This window comes from Spea bombifrons, chromosome 3 (assembly GCF_027358695.1).
Source record: "Spea bombifrons isolate aSpeBom1 chromosome 3, aSpeBom1.2.pri, whole genome shotgun sequence".
NCBI lineage: Eukaryota > Metazoa > Chordata > Amphibia > Anura > Pelobatidae > Spea > Spea bombifrons.
Window position 1 is genome coordinate 93,081,774 of NC_071089.1, and position 14,162 is coordinate 93,095,935.

The following is a 14,162-nucleotide window of genomic DNA, read 5'->3' on the forward strand; positions in this document are numbered from 1 at the left end:
TCTTGGATTGAGTCTGGATTTCATGGTGGACTGAATGACTGCAAAGTTCCCAGGACCTGTGGCTGCAAAACAAGCCCAAATTATCCCCACCACCATGGTTGACAGATGTGATGAGGATGAGGTGTTTGTGCTGATATGCTGTGTTTGGTTTTCACCAAATGTGGCACTGTGGATTATGGCCAAACATCTCCACTTTGGTCTGTCCAAAGGACATTGTTCCAGGTTTGTTCAGATGCAACTTTGCAAACCTAAGCCATGCTGCCATGTTATTTTTAGAAAGATGAGGCTTTCTCTTGGCGACCCTTCCAAACAGACCATACTTGTTCAGTCTTTTTCTAATTGTACTGTCATGAACTTTGACATTTAACATGCTGAGGCCTGTAGAATCTTAGATGTAACTCTTCTGCTTTTTGCAATTTGTCTGAGAATTGCATGGCCTGGCTAATGACCAATAAATCAAGAGCTTTTCATTAGCAGCACCTGCCTGCTACGTAGCATCTTAATTCATATTGAATAGGAGTGTACAACCCCTATATGGAATAAGGCTTTTCCATTTTGGCTTTACTTTTGTTGAATAAATCATCACATGGTGTAATATGTGATGTGTTGTTGTTCATCCGAGTTTGTATTTACCTAATTTTTAGACCTGCTGAGGAACAGATGATTGTTATTATGTCCTGATATGCAAAACCATAGAATTTAAAGAGGGTGTTCTTTCTTTTTCACACAACTGTTATTATTTCATTTTAATCACTTCAAAGGATTGCTGGACAACTGTGACTTTTTTGCTGATAATACATTAGAGCTCCATCAGCCATACCCTTGGATCTATAGGCTATGTCTGAAAAGCCACACTTTACTACCTTTGATTAATTGAGACTGAAACTGAGTCCTACTGTAAATGCATTATTAATGTAATACCCTTTGCCATTAGTAGCATGAGACTGATGACTCCTGCCTCCACTCCACCGAAAAAAGTGTGAGGTCCAAAAAAGGTGCACTGTTATCACAGCAACTGTACAGTATGCAATGTCCTTTAATCCATCAAAAGGGGGTAGGGCTGTTGTGGTCGCTATATCACAGCTATATGAGAAAGCAATGTTTATATTTATTATGGTGACCAAACTCTTTGATTAAGGATTGATACCATGGTGGATAAAGACTAAACAAATGGCTGTTAAAATGTTTACACAGCTTAAAAGATTTTCTGTTGCTAGAGGATCGTCTGTAGCTATGCCATTTACATCACACTTGCGAATACTAATGTTTCCTAGCTCATCAAACTAGACAACTTAGAATTTACATTGACATCATGTGCCAAAAGATTAAGTTGCAAATGACAGAGTGCCGCTAGTTTGAGACTGGAAACTATGTCCAGATGATCACTTTCACTCACACTAACTTGTTAACACCACAGCTGCAATAACAGTTAAACCGCGCTTAATGTTGATGAGGAGATGCACAGCCACATGACAGGTAGTATTGTATTTTGTAAGATTTACTACAGCACTTTAAAGGGGAACCTTCAACACCCTTTACAATATTTTTTAATAAAGCATGTAATTACTTACCAGAATGTTTCACACGAGTGCTCACTTACGCATTATCCTCTGGCACTCTTTAAGATTGTTCTTGTGACCTGGTGATTCTGTCACACACAACAGCATGTAATTACGTAGATACTGATGCTGCAAATGGCGTCCGACATCCCATATCCAAGCTGTATATACTTGCAAAATCATTCAACCTTCGATTTCTCAACTTGGCAAAAACTTCTTGTGTTACTAAAAAGGAATATGTTTCACGTTTGGGTTAAGAAATAAATACCCATATTGTTATAGGAGTGGTCACACTTTTGAAATGCAGTAGTGTAGTTATGAGGACAGAGAGGTTCCAGTGGTAGTTTTGACAGGAATTTGTTTGTCTCTTGCAGGCATTCTACAAATCTGTTATTGCACAATGTTTTTGTTTGTTTTACTCGACAGAAACACTGTCAGTTTCTTTTAGAAAAGGTTGGAGCTTTTTTTTTTGCATACAACCAGGGTTAGGTAGGTACTGTATTGGTTCGAATATAGGCCGCACCCTAAAAGTTAGGTGCTTTTTTAAAGAAAAACATTTCTGCCCCCCCCCGATATGCTGCCACTCTGTCCCGAAGATGTGCCCCCCTGAGATATGCTGCCACTCTATCCCCCCCAAGATATGCTGCCACTCTGCCCTCAAGATGTGCCCCCCCGAGATATGCTGCCACTCTATCTCCCCCCCCGAGATATGCTGCCACTCTGTCCCCAAGATGTCCCCCCCGCCAGACTTACCGGTGCAGACTCCATGGGGTCTTGCGGGGCCGGCAGGGGACATCTACGCATAACACGTATTCAACTTCTGGAGCCGGCACTTCCGCCGTGGGAAGTACCGGCAAGGAAGATTGTTAATGTACAAAGAACGTTAATGTACAAGCATAAACAACCTCCGCTGCCGGCACGTCTGCACAATGTGCTTTAACAATCTCCCTTGCCGGGACCCCCCCCCCGTGGAAAGTGCCGGCAGGGGAGGCTGTCTCAGCGTATCAGAGAGTAGGATGCAGGTCCCCTGTACTGCTGCGGGGGATCTGCATCCTAACCCAGCTGCCTGCCCAGCGCCCGGAACTACATGTACCAGGCGTCGGGTGCTAGACCCCGAATATAGGCCGCACCCCCACTTTAAATACTTAAAGTGGGGGGGAAAAGTGCGGCCTATATTCGGGCAAATACGGTATATAGGAAGAAACGTGTCAAATACAACAAAAATGTGCAAACAGCTCTACTTATTTGGTCACAAGAAGCCTGAAAAAGACACCAAAATTGCATCAGAAGCTAACAATGTAATAGAGTTAGCCAATATTACTCACAACTTTATAGAATTTATTACTTTTTATTGTTAACAATCGCATAAATACAAACCTGGTGTTGCATAACCAAAAGGCAGGCTAAGACTGGCCTTCTGGCAAACCGGAAAAATGCCTTTTGGGCTGGTGCCAGATGGCACAGACTACTTACCTTTACTGCAACAGGTTGCGTTATGTGGCTACAAGCTGCATGAGTGTAAGAGTGTAGGGTGCGGCTGCGAAGATCTTCTTCAAGATTTTGCAGCCACTGCCCTTAAAATGCCAGGGTTGATATTTTTTCCCAACTCTGGCCCTACCCAAAGGCAAGCACTTTTAATAAGTAACATAAAACAAGACTACATTCTTAACTTTACGGTCATTTTTGCTATTAAAGTGGATTGCCCATATTACCATAAGGATAAAAATTTAAGACACAAAAGTTTTGCATATTAAACAACCTTTATGACATGACATCCTATTGTAATAAAATGAAAAGTCACAAGATTAGGATGACTACCGCTGTCAACAGTTTAATTTCCCATACTTAGTTGTCTGTAGTAGTTTACAGTATTTTAAGTTCCCATACATAGTTGTCTGTATAAGCAAGCTTTTCCTTCATCAGATTATATGAAAACTGATGCAATATTTTTAAGGTTTAAAATGTAACTTGCAAAATGTACTTCACAAATACCGTAAATCTTTTGCCTTTGCTATTGGATTTTAGAGTCACGGTGACTGTTGAAAATCCAAACATGTTGTAACAAGGTTTGATAAACAGGATAATAACATTTGGTTTTCACAGCAGCACATATTTGTTCATTAGCACAGAGTAGAGCTTAATAGTTTCACAAGCAAAACCTATAAATATTAAATAGAAACCCACATCTTGACCTCCCTCTTCTACTAATGTGATAACAACTTTAAAAACTACAGCTCGTCAGTGCCCTCTTCTGGACAGCATTTGAGATGCTTTAATATTATATGCTTCATAAAGTACTGTACTACGAGCAGTACTTATTACACATTACCAATGCCCCAGATCAGATAAAGATTTATGTTCTATCCGCCATTTATTTCCATCACTTTCTGACACAGCAGTAAATTCGGGTGCCCCATGGAAGTGTGGTTGTCCAGATTTGCACATGGATTATCAATGTTTAAAGTGTTCTTATTGTAACAAATTTATGTTACATGGTGCGTGACTAAATGTCATCTATGGGTTTTGGTAGCCATACTGTTTGCAGATGTATAGTTAAACCAAGTAAAACTGATATTTTTTTAGCAGAATGTAGATATTAAGGGGCTTATTTACTAAAGCCAATTTTCACAGGTGGGTTAAAACATTTAATGTCACTGACTGGACTATACTTTATGAAGGACCATACATTGTAGGCTTCAAAAAAGCTGGGTAAGTCATGTCTAGTGAATAGTTAAATCTTCAAATAACATTTCACAGAGATATGCTTGGAATGTTATTTCTGAGCTTACCTAAGGTGTTTGTTGACATATATTTTGAGCAAAATTGCATTTAGCGTCTACATATTTATATCCAGAACAAGATACATAAATGGGAGGCCTCCCCCCATGCTTATACACCATAACTGTTTAATGTAAAGCATTACCGTGAGCTAGTTATAATGTCACTGTGAAAACCTGGCCATGTACCACCCCTTCAGGTTTTAGTAGAAGCGGATAATCAGGATAAGATCTGGAAATCTTACAAGCAAAATGATGCATGTCACTGTGCAGAGTTATTTCATTTTTCTGTCCAATTTTGGTGTGTTACTTACTTTTAATAAAAGTGTGGTTAACACACCAAAATTGGACCAAAAAAACAACAATAATATTATATATATATATATATATATATATATATATATATATATATTTATATATGATTGCTAACAGCAATCACAATCCTATCATGCCCAGGCAACCAGTACATGCAAGAACCTGGGCATGATAGGAGTGTGATTACAGGCTCCCTATGCCATGCTATCCCCCCACATTTCACATCCATGCTATTAGATACACACACTCATTCACAAACACCCTCCCCCACGCCCTTAGCTGAACTGCAGCTCTCTCACTCACAGACTTCTGCAGGGGCCCTGCTGTTTCCCTCTGTGAGTGTGTAGCTGTACGAGCAACTTCTCTTGTCCCGCCCCCAGGGGAGGAAGGGACGGAGCAGAGTCATATGACATGCATTCACATGACTCTGCTGGGTTCCTGCTTTTCCTGTGGGACCAACGCACAGGTAAGCAGCCTGGCCCCTGTGGGCGATTATTTTCAGCCATTTTTTTTATTTTCGTCATTTTGCCGATAATGCCCTTTCGGACGATATATTTCGGCCACCAATATATCGGTGCATCTGTACTACAAACCACGAGGCCCTGGTGCGAAAACTTCAACAGCTACTCTGTGCCATCATTGCTCCCACACAACTAGTCCGTGTTCACATCCATAATCACACACACACCCAAATACACATCCATGCTCTCACACAACCAAATACACATCCATGCTCTCACACACCCAAGTACACATCCATGCTCTCACGCACACAAGTACTTATCCATGCTCTCTCACACACACAAGTACTTATCCATGCTCTCTCACACACACACAAGTACTTATCCATGCTCTCACACACAAGTACACATCCATGCTCTCACACACAAGTACACATCCATGCTCACATCTATCCAAACAAATATCCATATACAATGGATATAAAAAGTCTACACACCCCGTTTAAAATGTTAAATCGATGATGGCTGCAGTTAGGTCTTGGTACTACAACAACCATATATTTCTATTTTTCACAAAAACTGAACAAAGTTCAGCCTTATTGACTATATATATAGTAAATGCCCACGGTAGTAAATAATTATTGACTCATGTCACTATGGTCTGTACTTTCATCAAACATCAGATTGATAAATGGGGCTTTCTGTATTGCCATAATTGTTTTACTGAAGATCTAGTCTCCTAAGTTTCTTGCAACTGTTTTGGCGTTGCAATGTAAACGTTAAAAAGGAATAGATTTGGGATCATGTTTTTTCTGCTATTTGTTTAAAAACTACTGTAGCTGTAAAAAGGTAGTTTAACTTTCGCCAAACTATAAGCCATGATAATATCATTTTGAATATCTTTAAAGGGACAGTCTAATGTAACCAACACCCCTACTATAGAAGAATACATGTTAAGGTACTTTAATATGCATTCTTCCAAAACAGAAAAAAATAAAAAGATAATTTACGACTGTAAAGATAATTTACAGTCATTCTACAAAATTCTCTTTCCTTCATGGTTCTAAATTTCTTGCTACTAATTGGCTGCTTAAGCTGTCAGTCAGTGGCAGTACAGTGCTTCCAATGTAATCAATGGGAATATTCCTGTCACTGACAGCTTACAGTGCCTTTCTATTTTGTTGCATTACAACCTGGAATTAAAATTGATTTGTTGGGGGTTTTTATCATTTGATTTATACAACATGCCTAACGCTTTGAAGATGCAAAATATTTTTTATTGTGCAACAATAAGATAAAAAAAGAAGACAACTCGAGTGTGCATAAATATTGACTCCCTCCCACCAAGTCAGTACTCTGTAGAGCCACCTTTTGCAGCAATTACAGCTGCAAGGCTTCACACATCTTACCACTGGGATTTTTGCCCGTTCCACTGGGATTTTTGCTAGTTCCACTGGTGTTCAGCAATCTTTAAATCATACCACAGATTCTTGGATTGAGGTCTAAGCTCTAACGAGGCCATTCCAAGACATTAAAATGTGTAGCTTCAAGTGTAGCTTTAGCAGTCTACTTAGGGTGTCCTGCTGGAATGTGAGCATCCGTTCCTGTCTCAAATATCTGGAAGACTGAAACAGGTTTCGCTCAATAATTTCCCTGTATTTAGTGCCATCCATCATTACTTCAATCCTGACCAGTTTCCCAGTCCCTGCCGATAGAAAACATCCCCACAGCACCATGCTTCACTGTGGGTATGATGTTCTCGTGGTGATGAGAGGTGATGGGTTTGTGTCAGACATAGCGTTTTCCTTAATGGAAATTTCCAAATCATCTGACCAGGATACCTTCTTCCATATGTTTGGAGAGTCTCCTACATGCCTTTTGGCGAACAACAAACGTGTTGGCGTATTTTTTTTTCTTGCCACTCTTCTGTAAAGCCCAGCTCTGAGGAGTATACGGCTTAAAGCGGTCCTACAGACAGATACTCCAATCTCCACTATGGAGCTTTGCAGCTTCTTTAGTTATCTTCGGTGTCTTTGTTGCCTTTCTGATTAATACACTCCTTGCCTGGTCCATGGGTTTAGGTGGTCGGCCCTCTCTTGGCAGGTTTGTTGTGGGGCCATATTCTTTACGTTTCTTAATAATGGATTTAATGGTGCTCTGTGGGATGTTCAAAGTTTCAGATATTTCTTATAACCCAACACTGATCTGTACTTCTCCACAACTCTTACCTTATCTAATCTAGGGGCTTCATAGCAAAGGGGGTGAATACATATGCATGCACCACTTTTTTGTTTTTTATGTTTTAGTTTTCTTTTTTTTAAAGTTATTTTCTTCCTTTCACTTAACCAATTTGGACTATTTTGTGTATGTCCATTACATGAAATCCAAATAAAAATCAATTTGAATTCCAGGTTGTAATGCAACAAAATAGGAAAAATGCCAAGGGGGTGAATGCTTTTGAAGAGGCACTGTAAGCAGTGAATCAGTGGCAGGAATGTGCTTTCATTGAAATCAATAGGAAGACTTTACACATGTACACTGGGGTCTAAACAGACTCCTGCATGTAGCGTTCAGCACAGCCAGTGCCAGATCTGACAGGAGGTGAGTGCACTATGTGGCCAAATGCATCTATGCTAGGGCCTTTAGCTGGAGGTAGGAAAAGGGGCAAACGCGTTTGGGGGATTCTGCAGAATCCCGCCACATGAAAATTTAAATTAGTCATACGCCTATCAAATGCATTTAAGTACATATGATGACTGGAGTGTCCCTTTAGCATCAAATGAAAGAAAAGTAGTTAGAGATTTTGCTGTATCTCCCACATTGAACTTCGCTCCCAGAAATGGCACTGCATTGTAGTGAGGCAATATTGCTTTAAAGGAGATCACCTCAAGGGACTGGATCAGGTCACTGCGACACAGACCTCTGCATCATTTTCAATATGGGGGACACTGATGTCTTTTTTCGGACACCTGACAACCACTGCTACTGTCCCTGACAGCCCCATTTTAGATGAATGAATATTAAACTACTCTGTGATTACTTTAATATGCATTTCTTCAAAATTAAAAATAAATAAATAAAAAAAACTTACCTGAAGTTGAAGCTATAGCTTGAAATTGAACCCAATGTGAGTGCTTTCCATGCAGACGTACAGGGGTCTGAACTGACAACCATCCTGAGCAGACTGTGGTAAGTATATTGTGCTCATCTCCTACACGTAAAATGGTGATGGGCAAATGCGAGGAATGTATTTGCAAAAGGGACACAACAGGAATTTTAATGGACGTCTCAGTTATCAACTGAATTAAACACCATATGATTGCTGGAATGTCAACTTAATAAGCGTTTGCCTAATTATATTTGTAACGGGTTCACCAAGAGAGCTGTAGTAACTCCCAGAGATCACCCACATGTATCCTCCTGTTGTCCCCGGAATAATTTCCAGCACCAGCCAGCATGCGCACCTTGGAACCCTGCTATGTGTACCCAATAAGTAGACACAACTACCTTGAATTGAGTACAGCAGGAATGAACAGTTTGTTGTTGTAAAACATGGACTCATATATCCACAGAACTTCATTAACATAAATTAACATTGATAAATAGGTGCATGTAGACAACCCAACCTTTAATTCCCTGGCAGCAATCCTATTGATGGGATTTATTAAACAATGGAGTTCCTACCTGTGCTATCTTTGTTTGACAGCCAGGCTGGAGCCATCTCTGACTACCTTGGGGCCCTGTATGACAGGTCATTCTGTCACAATATTTATCAATTTATTTAGCACTATTATATTCCATGGTGCTGTACAATATTTGAATGAAAGGGACCATCCCACTAAAAAGGCCTTAATACATCTATAAAACAACTGCCTTTTTTTGATTTTGGGTATAAAGTACTATATTTTTTCATTGTACATGTATAGTGGGGTTTTTCCATCCCTAGTATTAGACTATTGTCTGTGTAAGGATACTAATTGGTAGGGGTTTAAAACTTCTCTAACCAGAGGCATTGTAATAATAAGATATTTGGTAAAAATGAACAGTATTAAAATCCGAAATGGTCTCAGCAGCACCCAAATCAGGTGCAAAATTAATATACTGTACACCTCCTCTGCGCTATATATTATTTTCCTTAGTCTTGAATATCCCGAGGATGAATGTCAGTTTTATTACATGCAAACACTAAGAAAAAGTCCCACATACATGCCACCAGCAAACTTGCATCCATGACAATCATCAACCAATTGGGAATCCACAAGGAGAGACCTTGACTCAGATGCCTGAGATCACTTGACCAACAGATAAATAGACTGGATGAAGTAGCTGGGCCACCCTGTACAAGGATAGAGGGGTCCGATTCCAGAGAACAGGAGGAAAATGTGTAGAGGTCTAAGATGTGCCAGGGCCCAGGCAACCACGAACCAGGAAGAAGTCGTAAGGCCCAGGAGGGTTATTATGAAGTGAAGGGACACCCTCTTTTTCCTACAAAATGGATGAAACAGACCTGTGTTTTTCTTTATCCTGTCTTCTAGTAGTATGTTGAAATGCTAGTATCTATGAGTAAGCCCAAACATTGATTATTTGTGCTGGAATCCTCTAGATTGTAAGCTCGTCTGAGAAGGGCCCTCCTCACTTGTTGTTTCTGTAAATCAAATTGTTATGTTACATGCTAAAGAGTCTTGTTGACCGCATGAAGAGCTCTGGAAATCAGAACACGTAAAGGAAGATATGCAGCGAGCTCTAATTTGTAGCCATATTGTGCAGGTCAAAAGGGTCTGCTTATTAGTCTCCACTATTTCGGGATCAAAGACAAACTCCCACACGCTGCCTTAGAATCTGACACAGGGTTTGGGTTTCTGGGAGCTTGATGTTTTTAGGTCATCAAAATTTTGTTGGTGCCCAAAATGCTATACAATGCTGAGGTAGGTGAGCCAGCAGTCACACATCATCCTTGGCTCAGAGCGCTGTACCAGATGAACCAAAAACAGGCCGACAGTTGGACCAAACACTTGACATGAGGATGGGTTTGAGTGAGCTCAGTCCCATTTTATTATTTTCCTTGCAGTCCAGAGCCAAGGCTGATGTGGGGCTTGGGCCAAAGCCTGGACTGAAACACATTAGACCATTTCTGTAAGCCACAACTGGTTTCTTTACTAAATAATTATTTTGCTACAACCTTTTTGATTGGGTTTCAAATTTTCCTTTTGGAATGGCTTATCAGGCCCTGAATAATGCATGGTTCACTCAAATAACACCAATAACATACTTATATATTGTTTATACAGGGCCCATCTTCACTGTGCATAATGAAGGCAACCATGGTGAGCTTTTGGTGTACTAGAAAGAGATGCACCTGCATAGTACATAGGTAATACCGTATTTGCTTGATTATAAGACGAGGTTTTTTCAGAGCAAATGCTCTGAAAAATAATATCCCTTGCCTTATATTCAAGGTTGTTTTCTAATCAGACCTTAGAGATCTCATTACAAGACTAAAAGCCAGATCCCTTGCAGCGCAGAGGGGACCCGGATCCTCCTCTCTGGCAGGCTCTGCTGCTGCCGGCACCTCCTCTGGGGGCTTCTATGACGGAGTACCGGCATCACATCACATTCCGGCGCTCCACCATAGAAGCCGGTGAACGTTTGCAGGATGCGCACAGACAACCTCCGCTGCTGCTGGCACTCCAATCAGGGTCGTCTTATAATTGGGCTACAAAATGTTATAATTGTCATTAGGAAGCCATTTGATGCATGCGATACAATCATATTCACTAAACACCTGCACGTGGGACACTTGGTAAGATTGGTAATAGTGTTGAAACACTATACTTAACCACAGCTGGTCCCCGCTGAGGAAATAATAATATAGATATATTAATAGAACTATATATATTCCAGCGTGCACGGCGCCAAGCCACGCTGTCAGTATACACAACGGGGGGCACGTTCCCGCAGATACACCGCAACGACCTGTCGATTTTCACTGATGACGAGGACTTTAATTCAGAGGGCTGTACTTTCTCGCTCCTAGAATCCTCACAGCACACCGCCCCCTTACATGTCTACGGAAATACGTACGAAATGACTCCACCCCTGTGCATTACTTCCGTTTCCGGTCTGGTATTGCTGACGTTTCAGTAGGGAGATTGTTGGGACGGTGGCCGTGAGGAGCCAGTCAGTGTGAGACGTGTCTCTCCTTAGGCTGCACATCCCATCATGGCTCCCAAAGGCACCAGCAAACAGCAAAGCGAGGAAGACCTCTTACTGCAGGACTTCAGCCGCAACCTCTCGGCTAAATCGTCTGCTCTTTTCTACGGCAATGCCTTCATCGTGTCCGCCATCCCGATCTGTAAGTGTTTCTGGCGGGTTGGGGCAGGGGTGTGAGTTGGCAGGTCGGGGCCTCTCCCCATACATTGTAATATAGTGTATTTTAATACATCTTCTGTGTTTAATTCATTGTTTTTTTTCTTAAAAGTTAAAAAGCCTTTATATAGTAACTCACCAAATAGTAACTGTAATTAAGGGCGTTTGTAGTTCATTACATTGATTCATTCATTCATTCATTCATTACATTGTGCGCCTACTCAAATTATTCTATTGTTGTTATTATTATTGTTGTTGTTGTTGTTGTTGTTATCGTCAGTTTTAATTGCTAACGTATACGGCAGTGCTGTGTAAATATGGCACACTTATAACAAGCACATGGGGAAGCATGCATGCAAGACAAGAGTTAATTTTACCCATGAGCTTGCAATCTAGCTTTACTGCACTTTAAACATAGTTCCTTAAAAGAATGATGCCCCTGGATTTGATCTTAAATTCCAAAGGACTTATAGGCTATTGAGAAACTACATATGATGGCACAATGTAATGTTTAAAATTAACCATATAGGTGATCGCTGTTCCAGTGCAAGAACTTGAGTACTGCGTTCAGTTTCTATACATAACTGCTACTGTAATAGACACAACTTCATTATATTATTGGCACTAAAATTAATACTCCATATAACGTCTTTATACGCACTCTCTAGGTGCAATATTCTTACTAATCATATGACTTGTGTAGGCTTCTGCATGATTGAGCCCGTCTACTGACTTCTGCATTCATTCACCTTCCCTGCACCTTGCTGTTTGTTCGTTAAATTAATTTTAGGAAGTGTGGCACGTTTCTTACCATGTTGGTCCGAGTCGATGTATCTCTTAATTGTCGAAGCAGGGTAATATGCTTACCCAGTATAACTTGTGTTTTCATTTTCAGGGTTGTATTGGAGGATATGGCATATGGACCTTGTGCAGTCGGCTGTTCTATACACCGTGATGACGCTGGTCAGCACTTACCTTGTAGCTTTCGCTTACAAGAATGTCAAATTTGTTCTTAAACATAAGTAAGTATGTTTCTTCTACATAAACATTTGTTTGAAGGGTAAATGTATGTTTTAAATTTGGTAAGAACTGTTTTCTAATGTATTTTAATGCAATATTCCCATGTAGGGTGGCCCAGAAACGAGAGGATGCAGTTTCTAAAGAGGTAACGCGCAAGCTGTCTGAAGCCGATAACAGAAAGATGTCAAGGAAGGAGAAAGATGAAAGGTGGGCACCCTGCTTGAACATTGCAATGTTTATTTGACCGGAAAATATAATGCCTTATGACATTTAGATTTTTCTTTTATATATGAAGCTTTTATAATTAGCCTTATGACGTTTTCATTATAGCAGACATTTGTTTATTAGAAAAAAAAATTTTAACGAGAGAGTTTATCAAGCAGTCAGATAAGTGGTGCAGTGCTCCACAGATTTATCCAAAAATTGTTACATTATGACGCATTCTTTTTTGTTTTCCTTGCTTTAGGATTCTGTGGAAGAAAAACGAAGTTGCCGATTATGAGGCTACCACTTTCTCCATTTTCTACAATAACAGCCTGTTCCTAGTAGTGGTCATCGTTGCTTCATTCTTCCTGCTGAAGAACTTCAACCCTACAGTGTATCCTTTCTATAGTTGCAAACTAACTGCTGGGATAATGCAAATGACTATTTTTCTTTCATTTTTCGTAATGCAAACACTACGGTAGCTAAGTTGTCACCATGGGGTATACGCTTGCTGTGAGCAGGCCTCGATAGAAATTATCTGCCAATAGCATTAGAGCAGCAGCAGCCGCCAATAAGACTGTAAAAATGTTAGTTTTGCTGTGAAGCCAGTGTGTAAAAACTGTGCTAAAGCAACAGTGAATTCCATGTGCAGATAGGTGCTCAATGGACAGTTTGTGATAAGTGGTTGTTTAACTTTCTCAAAGGAAACCTGTATTCAATGGCAGTTGGAGGGCAAGCTGTATGCCTGATCACTTCCATTCTCTTCATATTAGCGTCTGTCATAATGGAGAAACCACTTAATGAGCACTGGTAAACTATATGCGACAGAAATTATTACTGGTATGGGTGCGAGATTGGGTTTTAATACATATATATTGTTACATTGGTGTTATATGGTTCTTTAAACTGTGACATTTGGTGCTAATTTATATATTCTCTAACTTCTGCCCACTGAAGAACTGCATTTTACACTTTTATTTCATCCTGAATTTTTTTGTTTGTTTTCTCCTTAACTCTTGGCTCAGGAACTACATTTTAACTATTAGTGCATCCTCTGGTTTGATCGCTCTGCTGTCAACAGGATCCAAGTAAATATTTTGAACCGTGAACAACTTACTTTCTACATCAACTTTTTCTGTAAACTTTTTTTTTTTTTTTTTTGCCAACAATTTGTTCAATAAACATTGAGTTGTTTTTTTTCCTTTTCTTGATACTTTATTTGCATTTAGTTTTTTTCTCGCGATGCAGTAGAGATGGACAGCTCAACCCTTTCTAAGTTTGTCCTTCATGCTGCAGTCAACTAAGTAGAGTGTGTTCACTAGATGGAGTGTTTCTGCATGACTCCATGGCTGACCTGTATAATGTGTAGTAGTTAGGTCAGTGAGATCTCTGCAGTCTTACACATTAAAGTATGCATTATACAGGGCCAGCTCAGCACTTCTTGCTTAATGCTTTTGCTA

General features: G+C 40.2%; 1 protein-coding gene across 1 annotated transcript; it reads left to right on the plus strand.

The window, feature by feature from the left end:
• Nucleotides 1-11,259: 11,259 nt before the first annotated feature.
• On the plus strand, nucleotides 11,260-13,853 carry SSR3 (signal sequence receptor subunit 3). Its single transcript, XM_053458659.1, has 5 exons — nucleotides 11,260-11,464; nucleotides 12,374-12,500; nucleotides 12,607-12,705; nucleotides 12,965-13,096; nucleotides 13,728-13,853. The coding sequence occupies exons 1-5, from the start codon at nucleotides 11,332-11,334 to the stop codon at nucleotides 13,792-13,794; spliced, it is 558 nt and encodes a 185-aa protein (XP_053314634.1). The 5' UTR covers nucleotides 11,260-11,331; the 3' UTR covers nucleotides 13,795-13,853.
• The last annotated feature ends 309 nt before the right edge of the window (nucleotides 13,854-14,162 follow it).